The sequence below is a fragment of the Lissotriton helveticus genome, chromosome 7 (assembly GCF_964261635.1).
Source record: "Lissotriton helveticus chromosome 7, aLisHel1.1, whole genome shotgun sequence".
Taxonomy (NCBI): domain Eukaryota; kingdom Metazoa; phylum Chordata; class Amphibia; order Caudata; family Salamandridae; genus Lissotriton; species Lissotriton helveticus.
In genome coordinates, this window is record NC_136068.1 from 1,747,014,339 (window position 1) to 1,747,036,132 (window position 21,794).

Below are 21,794 nucleotides of genomic sequence, written 5' to 3' on the forward strand. Positions count from 1 at the left end.
ACCCTAGGTTGGACTTGACGCTTTTGCCCAAAGACCATCAGCTTAGTTTTGTTTACATTGACTTCAAGACCCCGTTCATTACAAAACATATCGAATATATTCAAGGCTCGCTGGAGTCCTACCGGGGTTTTGGACGCAATCAGGGTATCGTCGGCGAACATCAGGATCGGAACCCTGATGCCCGCCAGCGAAGGTGCATCGACCCTCGCATCCAACATCCTATCGACAATACCATTGATGAACAAGGAGAACAACAGGGGTGCCATGGCACAACCCTGACGTACCCCCCGCTCAACGGGGAAATTGATGGATGATTTCCCGTTCCTTCCCCACTGGACTTTAGCGAAGTTGCTTTCGTGGAGACGCATTATTAATGTGAGTAGTTCGAGTGGAACCCCTATGTTGCTCAAAACGCCCCACAGCTTGCTCCTGGGCACCAGATCGAAGGCAGCCCTCAGATCTACAAATGCTACATAAAGGCTGCCTTCACCAAGGAGTACGGTCCCCCACCGTAGCATAGTGAAGCGAAAGATTTGGTCAACCGTGCTGGTTGCACGTCTAAATCCTGCCTGGTAGGGGGATAAGGCATTATTTTCATCTACCCAGGACATAAGTTTGTCGACCACCATCTTACCCACCACTTTCTGGATAGTGGCCAGCAAACTTATGGGTCTATAATTTGCTGGTAGCGACCGATCGCCTTTCTTAAAGATCGGAATTATAATTGCCCCTTTCCAGACATCCGGGATTTTTGCCCCTCTTGCAAGGGCATTTCCAAGCACAGTCGCATATTTTGCCCACCGAACCTTATCATGCTTGAAAATGTCTGAGGGAATTCCATCCAGCCCTGGAGCTTTCCCCCCCCGCAGTAATGAAATTACGAGTTCTGCATCTTTAGATGAGAATAGGTCTCCCTTGGAAAATACCACAGGGATTGGTTCAATGTCCATTCTATCCCTATTCTCCGCATACTGGGGTTGAAAATACTCAACCCATGAGGCTTCGTTAACATTATTATCGGGGTTGTTTGGCGTACCACCTCTGCCCCATTTCATAATTTTCCAAAAGAGTCTTGAGTCTTTTTGTCCAGAGGCCTCAAGTAACTCCTCCCAATATTCCTCGTCCCACAGCTTCTTAGCCTTGCGAATATTCTCCTTATATTGTTTCCTAGCAGTGCTAATCAAAGCCTTATCCCTGCTTTTGATTGCCCTGCCCAACTCCAATCTAGTTGCCCTGCACTGCTTGTTAAACCACCTTGCCAATTTGATAGGTGGATTTCTATTTGCTTTAACAGATTTGATAAAATACGGTCTTATCAAAAGAAAGAATGCGTCGTGGATGTCTGCTATTAAAGAGGAACCCGGTACTACAGGGTATACTGATTCCATAGCTGTAATAGCATTATCCACCTCCAGATTAATGTGCTCTATAGTGGCTGAATTGGCCAACACATTTGGCCATTTCACCCTTCTTGAATCGTTTGCTATAACAGGTACAATTTCGCTACCTGACACTAGGTCGACAGGTGCAGCCCTCCACCATGAGTGGGTAACACTGAGTGGGTTGTGATCACTTTCTATTCTCGCCACTATCTCCATATCACCCAGGCCACACCATAGCTCAAGACTACAAATGACATAGTCGATCCTACTCTTACTATGTCCATTGTCGAATGAGCAATTTCCTCCTAGGTCACTTTTTGTCCTGCCATTAAGGGCCCTCAAGCCATATTCCAGACATAACGAATTCAACAACAGTACATCCTTGGTCCAGCGCTTCACTGGTGGTAGGTTTAGGGTTGGTACGCCCCATAAAGCATCCTCTTCTTGGCCTATAGGATGTTCAGTATTTTCCAAAGGCTCGAAAGTCCTATTCAGGTCACCTGCCACAACCACTCTATTACCAAGAGAGTTGGATTCAAGGGAGGTTGATAGAACATCGAGGGTGGGGGAATTCCCAGCACTTGTCCCCCTAGCATAAATGTTATAGATATCTATCACACCGCCCTGACCTAGTGTAAACCTCAGTAATTGTATATCCTTACAGCCTAGATCAATAACTTTTATTTTAACTTGGGAATTCTGCTTGACCCAGGCTGTTAAGCCTCCCGCAGGCCTGCCCCTAGGACCCCGAGTTGCTGGTATACAAAAATTTAAGTAACCTGGCAGGTAGATTGGGTCACAAGCCCATGTTTCCTGGAATAGGCACAATATCAAACCCATTAACAAAATCCAACCAATCTTGAGACAACAATCTGGAGGCCAAACCCGCTATGTTCCATGAAAAGAACCTCCCCGCAGTATCGTCTTTGCCTGTCCCCCTTTCTGTAACTACCATGACCGGTGAATTAGTCAAGATCTCACAATCACCGCCCTCTCCCACAGCAATATTTACACATTTGGCCACATTGACGTCATTTGTACCAAAACAGAAATGCGGGCCAGAATCACCTCCCCAATCATCCTGGCAAACCCTATTGCCCCCCCTCATACTTCCACAATCCCTATCTGGGACCCCTTCTACTAGATTGCACATTGCATCCCCCTTAGATACCAAAGTTGACTCCACAACAACTTCCCTGTCCATTTGGACAACTGGGTCAAAGAGTTCAACTGAATTCCGTCAGCATCCCCACCTCATGTACCCTGCTCCACCTTCAAAGTTATATACCTGGTTGTAACCATCATGTGAACGCAGGAAGGGGGCAGGGAAAGAGCTGGCCTCTACCCAAGGAGGCAAACTAGTTCTCAGTGACTCATTCCCCCCTGAATAAGATGACAAAGATCTTGGATAGAAAAAAGTCAAATCAACAACGCCAATCCCACCAATGCTAATATTCCATCCGGGTTTCGTAATTAACCCTACTACTCTTGGGTCTTGGAAGTTAATTATAATACACTCACCCCCCTGCTTTTTCAGAGTGTTCCCAATCCAATTGACCCTTCTAACCCCAATGATCAGGCCGTCCACATCTCCTGGCAGGGGCCTATTGACCCGCAGCCAATGCATGGCTTTATTTTTTAACATATCATATGTTTCCCTTTGGCCATCGGGTAGGGGTGGGACGTTAGTGAGAATGGCCACATATGGGTACGAATCAGGGGTAAGTTGAACCGGGGGAATCCGAATTAAAGGTTTGTTAATATATGGTTTTGGTGGGCAGCGTTCTGGGGCAGCAAGACTCGAGGGAGCACTATTTCCCACAGCCATACTAGCATTATTTCCACCGGCTGTGGGGTTACCATTCCTTACATGACCGCCCCTGTTTACTATCTGAGAGTCATGGTCCATAGTAGTTGGTAAAAGTGAACTCTTTTTGTTAGCCGCGGGGGTACAGTTTTTAATGCCATCCTTAGTACTATTGGCCGTTGCGCTAATACAGCTGGTGTTAGTTCGCCCAGAGCAACTATTGTTTACCGGAGGTAGGGGTACTGCTATATTTTTTTTGTTCTGTTCCTGTTTCTGCTGGGTAGGTACCCCACTCACAATTGGGGAAATCAATTCGGCCACTGTGACACCTAAATCCTGCTCGGCTAGCTTATTTTTTGGCCCATTCTCTCCCAATTTATCATGGGACTTAATTAGTGATTTTACTGAAAAAAAGTTATCTAAGCTAGCCTGCTCTAGATGATCTAATTGTTTTGCTAACTTCTCGAGTATAGTCTCAAGGGGATTTAAGAGGGAGCGTAATAGTTTTTCCAGATCCAACAAATATTCCGGATGAAGCCTCATTTGCCCAGGGGCTGCTATGGTAATGGGGTTTATTTCTATTGCTGATGATGCCGAAATCATTGGGTTTTCTGCATCTATTACGACAACCAATTCCTCCCCCATTATTGCCCCACTAGGATTTTCGACTGGGACATGAGTTATGGGTGTTTTAATGGCCAGCTTCCTGACCTTCCTTGCTGGATTTGGGACTAAGGATTTTTTTATGGTTGTAGCCCTCTTCCTCTTTGAGGATGTTTTAGGCTTAATAGCATGTGCTTGAACACCTGCTTTTGGTATGGTGTTTTGCCCTCTTAGTGCTATATTAGAACCATTTAAATGCTCTGTTGATAAGGTGGTAACCACTGTATCTACGGGAGAGGTACCCAGTGGCTCGTTAGATACAGATATATCATACAGTGTATCTTGTGTAAGTGGCAGTACTGTAGAAGATAGCGGGGTGACCAATGCAGGGAAACTTTGTCCTATGTGTTTTTCAAGGGGATTTTTCATCAGCTCAATCGATAGCCTTCGCCCGGCGCGTCTTTCCGCCAGAGCAATCTCCCTATCGATATCTTGGGGCAAACGTTTGAAATACGAGTCTAGGGGCCCCATGACCGCCGTATCAGCCTCACCCATGGATGACTGTAAGGCAGAGGTATTTAAGGTATTCGCCATATTGCACACCCCCCTGCTATCCTCGAGTAACCAAATAATCCCAGTGAACACTGGACAAATAAATTATATCCAAACACGAGTCTGTAGATATTAAGGGGGTGGCCCCGCCCGGCCTCCAGCGGCCCCGGACGGCCACAGACGGTCCCGCCCTTGTCCCGGGCTTCTCCCGGGACGCTCCCGTGCGCTCCCGCGTGGCGGGAAGTACCCTTCACTTAAATAGGAAGTCCTTAAGATTACAGGCGGGGCGTGGTGGCCAGGGAGAGCGGCCAGATGGTGAGAGGCGCGGTGTGCAGGGGCTTCTGGGATTGGAAGTCCTGCCCCGCACGCTCGCAGCCCTGGTCCTCCCACGCAGCAGTCAAACAAATTCCCCTCGGTCTCTGGGGCGCAGCGGGACCCGCGAAGCGGGTTCCGCAAGTTGTGAAGGGCTGAAAAGGGTCCAAACAGGGTCCGCAGCAAACAGCAACAGCAAACAAACAACGGACGTCTAGTTATACCTATTTTTTGTACTGATTTTCTACAGTTTTTTAATTGTTTGTTCATAAATATTTTATTCATTAAATAACAATATATTTTTCTGAAAATTGCAAAAAATATTTTTTTAAATCAAACTGAAATATTGTTTAATTGTTTTGTTTCATTTTTTCTTTTAATATATTTATATTACATTCTTTAAAAAAAAATCAAATTTTCGTGCACCCAAAGCGTACACATCAAGGTGGGTGCGTGGATTCTAGCCGCCATTTTAGAAAAGTCGTGAAGGATCCGCGTACGGTGTGCGACGGCTGCGTGTTTTTCAGTTACATCATATACATTTAATATTACGTGATGTGCGCAATTGGTATGCGACCAGTCCGCGACTCCTGCTCCCGCACATTCGCAACACATGCACATTAAGGTACATGAGGCTTGACTCCAGTGGCATGGAGAGCACGGGACCCACGTCTGGGAGACTTATTTGTTATCAAGTTTCCTAATTTCCTCATTTACTAAAGTCTCCTTAGTAGGAAATACTTTCATTTTTTTTACTTTGGTTCCATCAAGAAGGCATTTAAATGTGTCACACATTTGCCATAAATTTTGAATGTTAGCACTCTAGTTGCTCATTAGATCACTGTAATAAAACTACGGCTCACCAGGGAAGTCTGCTGTTGGTATTCAAAGTGCATGTTTCAGCCTGCATGTTAGAATTTTTTAATGAAATAGAAGAGGATTTGAGAAGTCAAAATGTGTCCTAATTTTTTCTTTCTGCAGTACTAATCAAATTTTCTATGGCAAAATGAAGCCCCTCATTTTTTTCCTTTACAAATTAAATGTTTTAAGTGTTACCACTTTATTCCAATCAAGATGGCTTCAGGTGTTCCATACTATTGTCATAAGTAGGATTGTTAGTGCTCTGGTTGTTCTTTAGAACACTCTGGGACATTCTGTCATTGGGCTATACTTGGGCTACATCTGGATGATATTTGTCCTACATTTGGGCTCTTTTGTCTCTGGGGGCCATCTTGAGAGACTTATTTGTTATGAAGTTTCCTATTTTTCTCATTTACTACAGTCTCCTCAGTAAGAAATACTTTCAGTATTTTACTTTGGTTTCATCAAGAAGGCATTCAGATATGTCACACATTTGCCATAAATTCTGAATGTTAGCACTCTAGTTGGTCATTAGATCACTGTAGTAAAGCTACTGCTCACCAGGGAAGTCTACTGCTGGTATTGAAAGTGCATGTTTCAGTCTGTATGTCAGAATTTCTTTTAATGAAATAGAAGAGGATTTGAGAAGTCCCTCAAAATGTGTCCTCATTTTTCTTTCTGCAGCACTAACTGTTTTAAGAGTTACCACTTTATTCCAATCAAGATGGCTTCAGGTGTGCTATACTTATGTCATAAGTAAGGCTGTTAGTACTCTAGTTGTTCTTTAGAACACTCTGGGAAGCTGCAGTAGAACTCAAAGGAATCAACTGACAGTCTCTGCCCTTGTTGGATGTACATGTTTTACTGAGAATGTCAGACTTCATTCTCACATGTATGAGAAAGATAATGTGAATTTACAGAAAATATGCTCTCAATTTAGTTTATAGATCTCCTTCCAAACCTCTGTGGAAAAAGCATGAGAAAATTGTTTTCTCTCAAACATGATATCCCAGCAGAAGGCTTTTTCACATGGTAAAATCACCTCAGAACACACCACAATTCCTAAAATGAGTATGTTACCATCAACAAATGATTTATATTGTAACTAAAGTCTTAAAACCTTTTATTAACTGCAATGCTTTTTAATGAGGTGCTATCATGTATATTGATCCCAAGATGGCTGCCAACACTTCTTGAATGAAGTGCTGACAGCATATCAGATCTCACAATAAGATGTCTCATTAGGCTCCGCCCAGATATATATAACTTTTTTCCTTTAATATCTAAAATAATACTGAGCAGATTTACACCATTTAACGAAAAGGCTTGAGTGAACTAAGGACTACCTCCTTGCCAAATTTGGTGTAATTCTGTTCAGCAGTTCGGGCTGTAGCTGCGACTAAAGGTTCCCATGGGAAATTGCATGGGGAATACACGTTTTGGGACCCCCCTTTTTTCCCGGCCGCCGCATGAAGAATCACCCCCAAACTTTCAGGATAGGAGCCGACCAGAGCTCCCCATAAGTTTCGAAAATTTCGCGAAGAATCGTGAACCAGCGGCAAAGTTATTGCAAATAGAATGTTGCGGATTTCCTCACTGATGACATCATCCAGTGAATGTGATTTGGTTCGTTAATTAAATATGTAATATATATATAGTAATCTGCATTGAAGAATGAGTAGATATATAAATATAAATATCTGGATGGAGGATCTAGTAGCAGTGTGATTGACTGTTTACTTAACTAATGTATAGTGTCTCACTAAATATATTGGATAGTGACTAAACTGTGTGAATATCTGTATTACTTTGTCAGTTGTTGTGTAAACTGCTGCACCAGTTGGTTACTAGCTATGTGAAAATCTATATTAGTTATTGATTAGTTAACTGAGTATTTGTATGCGAGAGTGAATGTGTGTGTGGTTTGGTGGGGGTGTGTGACTGCTCAAAGATGTGTGAATAGTTGATTCAGTAGGTATATGAGGTTAAGACTACATGTTATAACAGTTGTTTGGGTGAGTGAATATCTTTATGGGTGTGGTGATGAGCAAATATATCTCTCAATGGTACATGTCCAACAAACTAGAAAAATAAAAGGCAGTGTATGTGACAGTTGTATATAAATAGGTATAAATAAGACTCAGTGATTGTATGAGTGACTGTATGGATAACTGTATACTTAGAGATTTTATAACTCACTAAGTATGAGTTACTATCTATATGAATAAATGAAGTGGTGTTTGTATGAGTGCGTATCAAGCCATCGATGATCTGAGTGACAGCCATGCCCACAGTATAGATGGTTTTACTTGTATGTTTTTTTAGAAAACTTATAAACCCTAATTGATCTCCCACCTGCAAGATGTCTATGTGGAATCTCTAGAAAACTGAATCCCCCCCCCACAATGCACAAAGCGATGATTACCCTCAAGTCAGCTATCAAGTCCCCACATACCTGCTCTTCCTACAGGTTTCTGTCCCTGTTAAATCATGACTATAAAGTGTTCGCCAAAATCCTAGCCACCCAGCTTTCTCTACTTATGGGCAGTATCATTTCCCCATTACAATCGGGATTTCTCCCACATTGCTCCACATCAGTTAACCTCGGAACGATCTTTGACATCCTTAATCAAATAAATCATGATCTTCACTCTGCAGCCATTCCACTAGACGTTAAAAAGGCATTTGATTAATTTGAACGGCCTTTTTTGCACCCCACATTACCAAAACTATGGGTTCCAAAGAAATTTCGCGGCCACATTCGACTTTTGTATACTGCCCCACTGGACCGGCTTTGGGTGAATGGAGCTTTAACTGATCAGTTCACACTCTCTCGAGGTACCAGGCAGGGATGTTCTCTGTCCCCCCTAATATATTCATCATTGCAATGGACACCCTTGTGTGTCATTTTCAGCAGCAACACCTGACGCATCGTGGCCCTCTTCTGGCTTCCTTATACGCAGACGATGTCATGCTGTTTATAGGGGGCCCAAATCTAATATACCTCCACTTCTCCCTGATGTGATCTGCTTTGGGGCTTTCTTAGGGCTCACCATTAACTGTTCTAAATAGCAAGTATTTCTCTTGACTGAGGTCACTGTTCTTTGCCCTCTTGAGTTCCCCTTGCGATGCGGCACTGACCCCCTCAGGTATCTGGGTATCTTCCTCCACCACAGCAGCAATGAGGTTGTCCGTCTCAACTATGGGCCCGTGGTTGATAGATTATCCTGGCAAATTGATAATTGGATTAGGCTCCCCTCATCCATCACTGGCAGAATTGCCATCATTACAATGGTGGTCCTACCCCGTTTTTTATACTTATTCATCAATATTCCTATAGCTTTGACACCCCTGGCAGTATGCTCACTAGACTGGTATGGGCCAGTAGTAAACCCAGAATAAGCCTGCAGACATTAACTATGTCACATGCACGGGGGATTCAAAGTCCCTTATTCTTTTATCTCTACTACCTAGCTGCACAGGAACAATTTGCATGCTATTGGTACCGTCCTGATGCTTGATTGCAATACATGAAGCCTGAGTGGACTAAAGCTCATCCATATCCCCTTTCGACTATTATGCCATGGGGTCTACCCAGGACTCCCTCTGAAATACAGACAATCCTTACCACGTGCTGGGCCGGGACCAAACTGCAGCGCTACCTTGGCTTTGATCTCCTGCACTTTGCACACATTCCACTTCCCGACAATCCCTGGCTTCCAATGACGATGGAAGCAATGGTTAAGCAGACTTTGGCCATGTGACAGCTTCACAGACTGGGTGAACTTTTCATGGACGCCAGACTATGGGGGTCATTAGGATCGCGTTTTTTCCGCATCCTCGGGGCCGGCGGAAGGCACCGCCGGCCCAGAGGATGCGGAAAAACCGCAGCGGACTGACCAAAGACCCACCGCCACATTAGGATGGCTGGTGGGTCCTGGTTTCCGTCCGCAGCTTTTCCGCTGCGGCTGGCTTACAACCGCGGCGGAAAAGCTCTAATATGGTGATGGTGTCTGTCAGACACCGTCCACCATATTAGGATGGCCTGTAAAGTATGCTTTTCCGCGGCGGGTTTTCCGCCGTGGAAAAGCATACGGAACTTCACTGCGGGGGCCCGTTGCGGGCCCCCTAGGTGAAGGGGGGGGGTGGGGGGTGCACATGGGGGGTACCTATGGTACCCCCCTGCATTTGCATGCAGAAAGCGGCAGGCACCGCGCGGTGCCTGCCTCTTACTGCATGCAAATGCAATGCGTGCATTTTTAACATTGCGGCGGGTGCAGCTTGAAGCTCCACCCGCCGCAATGTTAAAAATAGAGGATGTGACCGCAACCCTTGCGGTCACATCCTAATTGCACAGGAGGGAACTCCGCATGCCATGCGGAGGTTCCCTCCTGCTCTGGGGTCGCGGACGGACGCAAGTCCGTCCGCGATCCTAATCGACCCCTATGTACAGTAACCTCTCTGTCTGATGGGAATGGTGTGAAATATTTGGACAGATTTCTTTCACATAAAGTTCACAATACCATTTTCTCCATACTCCCATCTTCCTCCGTAGAGCCTTTGGATTTTTCACCACTCACAATGATCATAACGTTCCTGAGTACAGGGCATGTGCTACCCCTCAGCTCATTGCCAAAATTTACCCCACCAAATCACACTGCTGCTCTAGATGGCATGAAACTGTGCCCCAATACTACCATATTGGGGGGATATTCTTTGCTACTATCACAGATGATTGAATTAGACGTTGTCCCAACCCCTCTCTTGGTATTGTTGGGCTATGTTAAGCCATTACCTACAGGAGTTCAGGGATTTGGCACCTGTTACGGGACAACTTGTTGCTTTATCCTGAAGAGGGAGAGGGGGCCCGCCGGGGCTGGTGCTTACCTAACAGTGTTCCATGTAACTGTAAGCATACAAGCACTGATCCCCCTGTGGATACCTTTGTTGAATTCCCGTCACCATGTCCTTCCGATTGGGGCATCTTCCCTGCTGCATTCTCCTTATTACGATTGCTTCTCTGTCCTCCTCTACCATTTCTCCCTGTTGCAATGTACTTTTCACTTGGTGTCACTTATATTATGTATTTCCTTTTTTTCTCATCTGTAAGCTCTCCTAATGTATACTCTGTATTTTTTATACACATGCTGGTGACTACTTAATGTAGTCATTAATCCTTTATTTGTTTTTCCCTTTTTCTTCTTCCTTTGTTTCCGCTATTGTTAAACTCTAAATAAAGTTTAAAAACAACCAACTCAAGATTATCCTTGTAGAGGTCCATAGAAACTCCGTTTGGTCCAGGCTTTTTGTTTCAGGGGCTTATAGTTAGAGCATCCACAATCTCGTTTAACAAGAAGAAAATATTAAAAGGAAACCTTATGATAGGGGCTTTATTGAACGGGGATTAGGTCCTGTTTGTTGGCATATTAGATACAATATTGGAATATACTTGCCAAAATGCTCTGGTGTCTTCAAGCTTGCAACATATTATCAAGGTATCCCATGCTTCTTTCCACAGGTCTAACTTCCTTTTTCACAGCCAGTTGATAATCACTTCTGCAAGAGGCTACATCTTCCCTTTTCACTGGGAACTTCTACAAGCTCCATCAAATCATGCTCCCTCACTCCTATTAGAGGCCATCGCTGGTTTCATTAATAGAGACATTGTCATTGCACTCAAAGACACAAAACACTCAACAATAGCGGAGGGGTAATCATTAATGTGGAAACGAACATTTACCACCTTCAGGTGGGCAAAAAGGAACTGTAAAAGAATACTGCTCATATACGTCTGTCTCCAGGTTGGCCTAAGCATCTTATTAACTTTATGAACTCTGTTACAGATCCACCTGCTGCACCAGTGATTATCATGTATGAAGCAGAAGGTAAGGTACTGGCATGGTTCTTGCTTGTTGCACACTGTATAATACCTATTTTTTGTTCTTCTATTGAGCAATATTAGTCATAATATCAATCTGATTTTGAATTGGTAGATCAACAGTTAAAGGCACAATTATTTTCAACTATTTATGGTTTAAATCATTTATTCGTTTCATTGAATTTCACAGAGAGTAACAAACAAGACACTCAGCTCCCTTTACAACATACAAATGAGACATATGAGTCGCAATAGCTGACATCACCTGCAGGTAATAAGCATGGAGCAGGTCAACAAATGCAGCAATAACAAAGACAAAAAGAAAGGACCCCAACCAACCCTCAACCATGACTCCCAGCCATCCCACCCACCCCTCGACCACCGAAAAATAAAAATAGTCAAAGGAAGGAAAGTGGGGGAAGACAGTCCACTGATCAGCAGTGTCGTTTATGAATCTTTGCAGAGCTGTCCTTTGGTATCTGTGTATCAGGGAGACGGAGAAGCAGGAGGTATCTGGGGCATGTCAGTTCTCGAAACTCAGACACCTGGAATGTCAGAAAAGGCTGCCATAACTCCGGGAATTCCGATCCTCTCCCTGCTAGTGTAAGTGTGAGTTTCTCCATGCACAATACCATCCATAGCAGCTGAAGCCAGCCAGAGAACGTAGGAAGTTGCTCCTAGAGCAATCACTATCAAGCGACCCCGTCGGGATTTAAGTGGATATGTTAAGGGGTTAGGTAAACCCAAGAGTATGTATGAGGGAAAGTGGGGTAATTGGGTGTCTAGATGTTGGTCTATTTTGTCCAGTACCTGTGACGAATATGGCTGTATGCGAGCGCAGCCCCAGAGGACGTGTTCCACTGTGCCCTTTTCTCCACACTTCCTCCAACATAGGTCACTGCGTCGTGGGTCAAAGCGGTGTATCCGCTCCCGGGTATAGTACCAGTAGGTAACAATTTTGGTCAGGGTCTCCGTGAGGCCCACATGATACGCTGAATGCCGTGCCCTATAGTAGATACCCTCCCATTCCTTGTGGGTCAGGGGCCTTCCCAAGTCTCTCTCCCATCTAGCGCGACCTGCATTACAGGTGTGTGTATTGGGGCCCAAGAGCATCTTATAGAGGTCCGAGATTATTCATTTGTCAGAGGTACGGGTTATCAGCCACTTTTTGTAAGGGGATAGTAAATGTTGTGCCTGTGGTTTAATGTGTGGGTGTAGTGCCCAATGCTGGACCTGAAGATATGCGAGGCGTTCTGTCTCGGGTAGGCCGTAATGCTCCCTCAACTGTGGAAATGGGATGATGCCCTCCAGATCAAAGAGATGCCCAGGGACCAGCAAGGGGTAAGAACGCCAAGCTTGAAAGACTCGGGCTTCCGTGCCAGGTTGGAATTCCGGGTTGTCCCACAACGGCGTGAGAGGTGATGGGAATGTGGTTATTTGTGCATGGGAGTTGGGGCGATCCCAGGATTCCAAGATGGTGCCTGTGATGTATGATGCATATAGGTTGGCTGGGCAGTGACGTTTATGGAGAAAGGGAACCCCCTTGCAGCGGTCTGCCTGCTACTGCCTGATCCTGGAACAGCCAGTGCTTTTCAGATTCCAGCCTCTGCCATTCTACAAGGTATCTAAGCTGGGCAGCATGGAAGTAGGGTTGAAGGTAGGGCATCCCTACGCCCCCCCTCTTCCGGTGGAATAATGGCGACCTGATGTCGGAAGCGCGGCTTACGACCATGCCACGTGAAGCGCAAAAGGTCCGCTTGCATCTGTTGGATCCAGCCCACAGGGGGTCGGAGGGGAAGGGTCTGAAATAAATACAAAATTTGGGGGAGTATGGTTATTTTAATGGCCGCTATCCTACCCAGCCAGGATATTGTGCAGTATTTCCATCTGTTCAGCACCTTCCTAACGCGGCTGCGGAGTTTGGAATAATTAATGTTAGAAGTCGCTTGGAGAATAAGCGTGAGCTGAATACCCAGATACAGGATTGCCTCCGTTGACCACTGCATCGGATGTTCCTCTTGGAGGTGGCCAAGAGTATGCGGGGAAAGGTAGAGACTAGGGGCCCAGTATTTGTCCATATTAATTTTGAAGCCTGAACGCTGAGCAAAGTTGTGTAGCTCAATGAAGAGGGCGCGCACAGAAGTGGCCGGATCCGATAGGGACCGCAGGATGTCATCAGCGTAGAGACTAATGGTGTGGGTGTCTCCCCCTTATTTAATCCCAGTTATCAACGGGTGATGACGGACTTTGAGCACCACTGGTTCCATATAAAGTGCGAAGAGGAGGGGCGACAGGGGGCACCCTTGCCTAGTGCCCCTCCCAATGAGAAACCGGGAAGATGTGTGGCCGTTAACGCGGACCGTCGCCATTGGCGACCTATAGCAATTCAGGAGGCGGGTTCGGAGTTTCTCCCCAAAGCCAGCAGCTATCATTACCAGCTCCAGGTAAGGCCAGTGGACCCTATCGAAGGCCTTCTCCGCATCGATAGCTAAAAGCATATACTCGCCTTGGGTGCGGGAGGCCTTTTCAACTAGATGTAGTATACGCCTAGTGTTGTCACTGGTTTGCCTTTGGGGAATAAACCCGGCTTGGTCAGGCACAACTAGCTGTGCCATATAAGGCGTCAATTGGGTAGCAATGCTGCTCGTGTAGAGCTTGATGTCTATGTTAAGCAGCGAGATTGGTCGATCTGCTCTGCAAACCGTCCTATCCTTACCAGGCTTTGGAATGACAACAACTGCCGCCTCCAGCATCTCACCCGGGGTTGCCCTTGTATGTTTGAAGGTGTTGAATAGACATGCCAAGGTGGAGGCCAGTAGGTTGCAAAAAGACTTTAGAAGGCGGCTGTATAGCTGTCCAGACATGGAGATTTATCCTCTTTGAGAAATTGCCAAGATGACCTCTAGTACCTGTATGGCCCTGTCGAGATGGTCTGCCTATGTATTCCACGCTACGTTAGAGATCAAGAGGGTCTCCGGCATAGAGGTCGGCATAAAAGCCACAGAAGACTACAGCTATGGTCGCATCGTCTGTTACAGGTTCACCTGCTATAGTATGTATGGTCTGGACCCCTTGTTGCTGCCTGGCCTCACGAAGTTTGTTGGCGAGGAGGCGGCTACACTTATCCCCCCCAGTGTAGTAAGAGTGTCGCAGCCTGAGTGCTGCTTATTCCGCTTTATCCTGGTCTAAGGTCGCGAGTTGCTTCCGTTCTATGCAGAGTTGGCGCCAATCTCTAGAGGCCCCTGTCCTCTGGTGGAGTTGTTCAAGTTCTAAGACTCTCTGACTGAGGTCTGCCCTCTTGCGTTCTCTATCTCGATTGTGGGCCGAGGAAATCGCTATGAATTCCCCCCAAAGGACTGCTTTAAGGCTGCCCACTGCGTAGCCACGGAGGTATCTAGGTTAGCGTTGTGGGAGCTAAAGTCCGTAATGGCCTTCTGGATTTGAGCACCCACTGGTGGTAGCTGGAGGAGTGTGTTGCGTAGGCGCCAGTGTCTGCGGGAGTGTGGTGTGTGTGTGGGATATGGAAGCTAACTAGCACTGGGGAGTGATCCGAAAGTGAGGTCGTTAGAATATCTACATTGGTTGCATGGGTTTGAAAAAGGGGGGAACTGAGGAGATAATCTAGACGTGCGTAAGTTTTGTGAGCTCCCGAATAGAGTGTGTAGCTGCGAGATCAGTGATTAATGTGACGCCTGAGATCAGTCAATCCCAGCTCCTGGAGTAGCGCTCGCCCTGAAGGCGGAAGGACTTCGGCCTGAGTCGTTCTCCGACAGGAGCGGTCTAGCTGCTTGAGATCCCCTCCAAGCAGCAGATGCCTATCTGGGGCAGTGGCTGTCTCCCGTAAGGCCGAGTGTAGGAACTTTACCTGCCCTTCGTTGGGAGCGTAGATGGAGCCAACAACAAAAGTCAAGTCCCCTAAGGAAAATTGGCATGTCAAAAGGCGGCCCCTAATCTCCGCCTGTTTCTGTACGACCCTCCTCGGGAAGGAACGGGAAACCAGGATGGCCACCCCCGCTGTCTTTGTGGTGTTAGAAGAAAACAATTGTGTGGGGAATGCCCTAGCCCTCAGTCTGTGATGATCTTTGGGGAGGAGATGGGTCTCTTGAAGTAGGCATATGTCCGCCTTAGAGTGTTCTGAATAGTGGAGTATGGCCCTGCGTTTGAGCGGGTTATTCAAGCCGCGGAAATTGAGGGTAAGGATTTTAAGAGAATAGTGCATCATCAGTGACCCTGAATCGAGGTGGAGCGGTGTGCATGTTGCTGACCACGTCAGTCAATAAATAGCCATAACTATGCAGGGAAGTGCGACGTGGCCAGTGGAGTAAGTGACGACTATGTGCGTGGAGTGCCCTGGGGTGGTGGACGTGGGGCCCAGACCCATCAAAAGAAACCCCACAAACAGTCCCAACAAGAAGAATGTCCCAGGTATAAACAGAAAAATCAAAAATATAAGAAAAACCCCAAGGACTAATAGTCTGAGAAAAATCTCAAAAAGAGATAAAAAACCGAGTCTGCGGAAAGTAACCAAGTTCTGGCAGAAGTGTCCGCCCTCCCAGAGGAGCCGGGAGGTCGTCAAAGTGGGACCCATAGTGTGACCAAGGGGGGGAAGTCTGGAACCCTCCCACCGCCCGCCCCTGGACTGAGAGTCTATTTTTCAGGGACAATCACATCCTCACTCGACATTAAGGGCCGACTCAGCCAGCCTGTCTGTGGCCAAGGCGAGCGCGTCTCGTTGGCCTCTCACTATTTCCTGCTTGTCCGGTTTTTGGAAGCACCGACGCCGCTTAGGTCGCTGCCATCCAGAGGAAGACTTCTCTGGCTCCGACACTTCGCTCCGCCGTGGGTACTGCCAGTCCCAGTAATCGACCTGTGTCGATGAAGGAGCGCATCTGGTGCAATTTGCCGTTGAAACGGAAAATAAGTCCGAAAGGATGTCCCCAAGAATAAGTGATGTTCTCCTGTCGGAGGTGCTCCTTGACAGGCGGAAAGTGCCGCCGGTGCTGTAAGGTAATCAAAGCCAAGTCCTGGTAAAGAACCGGTGAGTGCCCTTGATGGGAAATGGGATGGAGGGACCGTGCCTTGGAGAGAATTGCTTCTTTAGTTTTAAAGTCTTGCAAACATACAAGTATGTCAGCAGGTGGGGCGTTTGGTGCCCGAGGAGGGCCGACTCTATGTGCTCTGTCTATGACAATAGTTTCATCAGCGGGAGCGGTCAAGATGTGGCGGAAGAGGCCCTCCGTAAAGGCAAGTAGGTCTCAGGTGTCATCCGAGACTCTCACCACTCGTATCCAGATGTTATGGCGATGTGATCTATTTTCCAGATCCTCCAAGTGGGTCTGGACATCTAAGTGCTGTTCCTGTAGACGAAGAACTTCTTGTTGAAGCATGGTCACTTCCGTCGTCACAGTATCGCTGTTGCCTTTGAGGGTGGCTACGCGCTTGCCAACATTGTCCACATCTCTGCGGATTTCCCGCATTTCAGCAGTGAGGTCCGTTTTCACGGTCTGTATATCCGTCCGGAGCGTATTGAAAAGTGACTCCAAGAAAGCCTTAGTGATGAGTTCGCCTCCGGCAACTGTCTGAGACCTCGGGGTCGCCATCTGGGAAGCCGTGGTTGGTACGTCAGAGGTGGATTGCGGTCTACCAAAAATGTCCTTCAGGGACTTCTGTTTCCTCATCCTGGCCGAGGTCATAGTCGTGTGGACGCCGCCGTTAAGCCTGATTCAGACTTCATCAGTTATGTAAGATCTTTAGATATATTTGCACTGCAAGAAACATTGCAAGCAGAGCCTCCGCATCTTCATGGATTTTTGTGTTTCTTTTCTAGTGCAATAAGGACAGCGAAATATGGTCACCTTCAAGGCGGTCTAGTGACCTATGTTTCAGCCACAAGTGCCCATGTGGTTAAAGAAATTGGACCAACTTCTCCTGAGTCAATGGCAGTAAACCTCTTCATCTTGCAACCAGACATGGGGGGAATACATCTTACATTTATCAATGTCTATATTCATCCAAAGAGAAAATCAAAGGCTGCAAAAGAATTATGTAAGTTCTTGAAGAAGTGCATAAGGGAAATACCGTCAACAGATCTTATGATCACCGGGGGCTTTAATGTTAAACTTATGGAAATCTCGACAGATGATGAAAATCTATAAAAAAGAGAAATCAGCCTGGGATATACCACTCCAAGGGAAACTGCAAACATCCAAACAATCCAAGCTAGACAGGCAGATATTAGAGAACCTTGAAACCTTCAATATCAGAGCATTAAACAGAAGATTTATTGGAGAAAACCCCCCAGCGACTACATTCCATTCGACAAGAATCAATAATATACTGGACTTCACCTTTATTTTATTATCCTTATTCCAACAAATGGCCTCATTTCGGATAGGGGAAAAGTTGATCACTGCCCCCAAGAAATCGCTCTCAATATTAGCAAGCCTAAATTTGAGCTATCCTTGGTGCCTAAAGATTCAGTTTACCCTATCAACTATAAAAGGATATACCATAGACGGCTAAGCAGCACTTTGAGAATAGAATTGGATCTAGCGAAGTTGAGAATTGGGAGAATTTTTTAACAACTATGGCTGCTTACTCTACAAGTCCTAAGCTGCAAGTGGGACTGATCTGCAGCAGCATGAAACACTCCACACAAGAACATAAAAAGAAGATAAGGTACATAAAAAAATGAATCTCTCATATAATGCAACAACTTAGGCGTAACCCAATGGATATAGTGAAACATGATCGTTTACGAGAATTAAAGTTATCACTGAAAAGAAACAAAATGGGAAGCTAACAGATCTGTGGAGGATAATATGTGGGCAAAACTACATGCGGATACCAAACAGAGTGATGGTGCAAGATTCTGGAAAACCATAAATTACTTCATAAAACCTACGCACGACGGAGTCTCCTCTAATATCACAGAAGAAGTATGGGCAAACCATCTTAGAAATCATTTTAATCAAGACAGAGATTTCCTCTTGGAGACAGAAACTGATAAGGTGATAAGAAGTTTTGATAACAACAACTCAAAGTCACCTCACAGGAGCCTCTGCAAGAAGACTATAGATCAACCGCGAATGAAGGAGCAACAATTTTACAAAAAAAATTAAGTGTCAAACCAAAAAAGGAAGAAGAGAGGGGGCGCCAGGCCCAAACAGAATTCCGCCCATTCTTTACAAACAGGAAGAAAATGAATGGGCTGTACCACTCGAGCCACTTTTTTGGGAAATTAAACACTTCAACAGATTGTCCGGTTCCTGGAAAGGTTCTATTTCTCCGATTTTTAAGTCTGGGGACAAGTCTCTCCCACAAAACTATAGATTGGTTGCCCTTATGGACAACGAGGCAAAATATTTTGCTGGGACAATTTTGGAGGAATTGCAAGCCTGTGCCACAGAGAAATCCCTAATTCTGGTTAACCAGACTGGCTTTGCTAAATCGGTTGGGACAACCACCAATATTTTAACCATGGGCCTGCTTATTGACAAGGCTACAACAACTAAAATGCCCATCCACTTTTGCTTTATAGATTATAAGGCTGCTTTTAACCATACTAATCGGAACCTTCTATAGTCCAAATTGAAGAGGTGGGGTATACCAAGGCCACTGTTAGACCTGATGATCAACTTGCACACTGAGACATGGAACCAGGTAAGGCTGGGTGACGGTTCACTCCTGTCAAGACAGATTCCAACCAACAAGGGTCTTAAACAGGGTTGTGTCTTAGCACCCACACTTTTCAACTTGTTTTTAGGTGACCTTATTCCAATCCTCAATAGCTGCAACTCTCATGCACCCAAATTAGGAGGGCTATCATTGCCAAGTCTTTTCTATGCGGATGACATAGTCCTAAACATCCATACAAAAGAAGGGCTGCAACATCTTGTGAATGCTACACAGAGATATTCGGATGCAAATCAACTAACAATAAATCTGGAGAAAACACAGACAATGTCAATCAATAAGAAAACGAAAAATTCCTATAATTGGTTTTGGAACAATATCCGTATTGAAGATACGTCAGTGTATAAGTATCTAGGAGTCAAACTTGACATTGGTGGCCAGTTTACTATTCAGAAAGCCAGCATTGGAGGTAAAGGCATTGCCGTAGCAATCTCTTTAAAAGCACCAAACAGTAAACTTACCAGCCCATCTCTCCTGCCTCTGACACAAGTAATATGAGCCAAGCTCTTGCCAACAATTACTTATGGGCGTGAAGTACAGAGAGGAGGAGATGCAATGATTCTGGAAAATACAGTTACAGCTGCATATAGGATTATTTTTAGCCTGCCCAAACACACCTCCCCAGCTCACATTAGGCTTGAGTTTGGCGGCCAGAAACAGCTTCTGGCAAGACAGGGGGCGTACATAACCGCTTGGGTAAAAGTGTGAAAAACTCAACAGGGAACCTTAAACGATTATTTATGGATGGAACTAGACTGAAACCCAGCCTCACCATCCTTCAAGCATCTGAAAGACAGCCAGGCAAATCTCGGCTTGCAACAGCTTTGGAATACCCCCAACAACCATATAATGGTTAAAAAACTGGTGAGGAAAACAATTAAACATCTCCCATGGGCTGAAGACAAGGCATATCTTGCGAAAAGGTCACATGGCTGGATGACCCCAAACTCCTATTCCGCTCAAGCACGACAGAGGTATCTTGACTTGGGCTACTCAAAAACAACTAAATTGAAGTTTTTAAAGTACAGATTGGGCCTGTTACCCTGTATCTGCCATTTCCCACACAGGCTTAAGGATAAGGCGGGATCCCTCTGTAGCTTATGTGGCATGGCTCCTGAGGATAAGCTGCATCGGTTGTGCTCCTGCGACAAATTGCTGGAGGAACGAAAACATTTGCTAAAATTTTTATTTAACCGGCGAGGAATACGCTCACGAAGAAAAGCAGTGCTTGCCTGCTTTGCACCCCACGACCCCCTATTGAACTGTAGTTTTGTGAAGTTTATGAAGGTGGTGGAAAAGAAAATGTCAAAACTAGACTCTTAATTGCCTCTCAGATAACATTATTTTACAAGTTATATCTCATTCTAATAATGATCGTCTAAAAAATTTACTTTTTATGATTCTAAATGAAAAATTGAGACAGAAGATACACCATTTCATGTATGCAGATGTAATTTAATGTTTGTAGTGATATACGTTTTTGCGTGTAGACGTAATTTTAATGGTTATATTGCAATGGTTTTAAATAACTATGCAAATAAAAATGACTTATTTACTTACTGAGAGGGGAACTTACTGCTCCATTTCCCATCAAGAGGGGGCTCATACAAGGTTGTGTTCTGGCCCACTTTCTTTTTAACCTCTATAATAATGGTCTAGAATGAGCATTAATTAAGAATATCCATGATTTCCCCCAGCCAGCTGGATGTCCTTTCCCTGCCCTTCTTTACGCAGGGGATGCAGTTTTAATGTCCTGAACGCAAGTAGGCCTACAGAGGGTGCTCAATAACGTTTCAGATTTTATGAAAGACCTAGGTCTTAGGGTAAACAACTCAAAGACCTTTTTTATGAGGTGTGGGCGTGGCAGTCAAAGGTGCAAGGACATGTTTGTGGACGGACAGAAGATCGAGCCCACAAAGAGATTCTCATACTTTGGACTACTCCTTGATGAATAAGATGTATGGACACAAGCAGTAGCAGTAAAAAAACTTGCTTTTGCTAGAACCACAACTGCCCTTGTACATTTTTCAATGAAACTGAGTATGAGACCCCCTGTAAAGCTTATCAAGATATATACGGCTAAGAGTATCTCCACAGTAATGTATGGAGCAGGGATATGGGGCCATGCATATTCCCTCCCGCTTTAAATAATAGAAAACATGTTCTTGAGTTACATCTTGTCCGTCCCATCTAGCACATCCTCATATGTCTGCCATGTGGAACTAGGCCTCCCTCATATATCACATCTTATTTAGCTTCAGCCCGTACTCTTATGGCAAAGCGTGTGGACAAAACCAGAGGCCCAACTAAATAGAGATATATTGATGGACACCTTGAAATTGGAAGGGGCTTTAAAAATTCCCTGGTTAAGATTTGTCCACAACTTTATGTAAGATCTCAGACATTCCGAGTACTTCTTATACCATAGTATTTTGTATAAAGTCAGGAAAAAGGACTTTAACCCCTTCTACGCTCATGACGAGCTCAGCTCGTCATGAGCGTAACCTGCGCTACGCGCATGACGAGTTGAGCTCGTCACGTAACGCGGGTTTTTTCAAAACGCAGCGCGCAGTAGGAAAACCGCTAGCGCGCATGCGGTTAAAAAGGAGGATCTCCAGCATTTAGAAGCCATAAGATTGTCGTCTGAGATCCTAAAACCTAGTGTCCAGCAGTACCAACAGATTTCAACTACTTTTAAAATTCA

At 45.3% G+C, this 21,794-nt stretch overlaps 1 protein-coding gene across 1 annotated transcript in view; it reads left to right on the forward strand.

Annotated features, from left to right (window-relative positions):
• The window catches only part of LOC144770732 (sialic acid-binding Ig-like lectin 13), an 847,291-nt gene that overhangs the window by 503,728 nt on the left and 321,769 nt on the right, over positions 1 to 21,794 (forward strand). Inside the window, exon 5 of the mRNA XM_078655470.1 lies at positions 11,361 to 11,402. Coding sequence (XP_078511596.1) covers positions 11,361 to 11,402 — 42 coding nt within the window. The remainder of the gene's footprint in view (positions 1 to 11,360; positions 11,403 to 21,794) is intronic.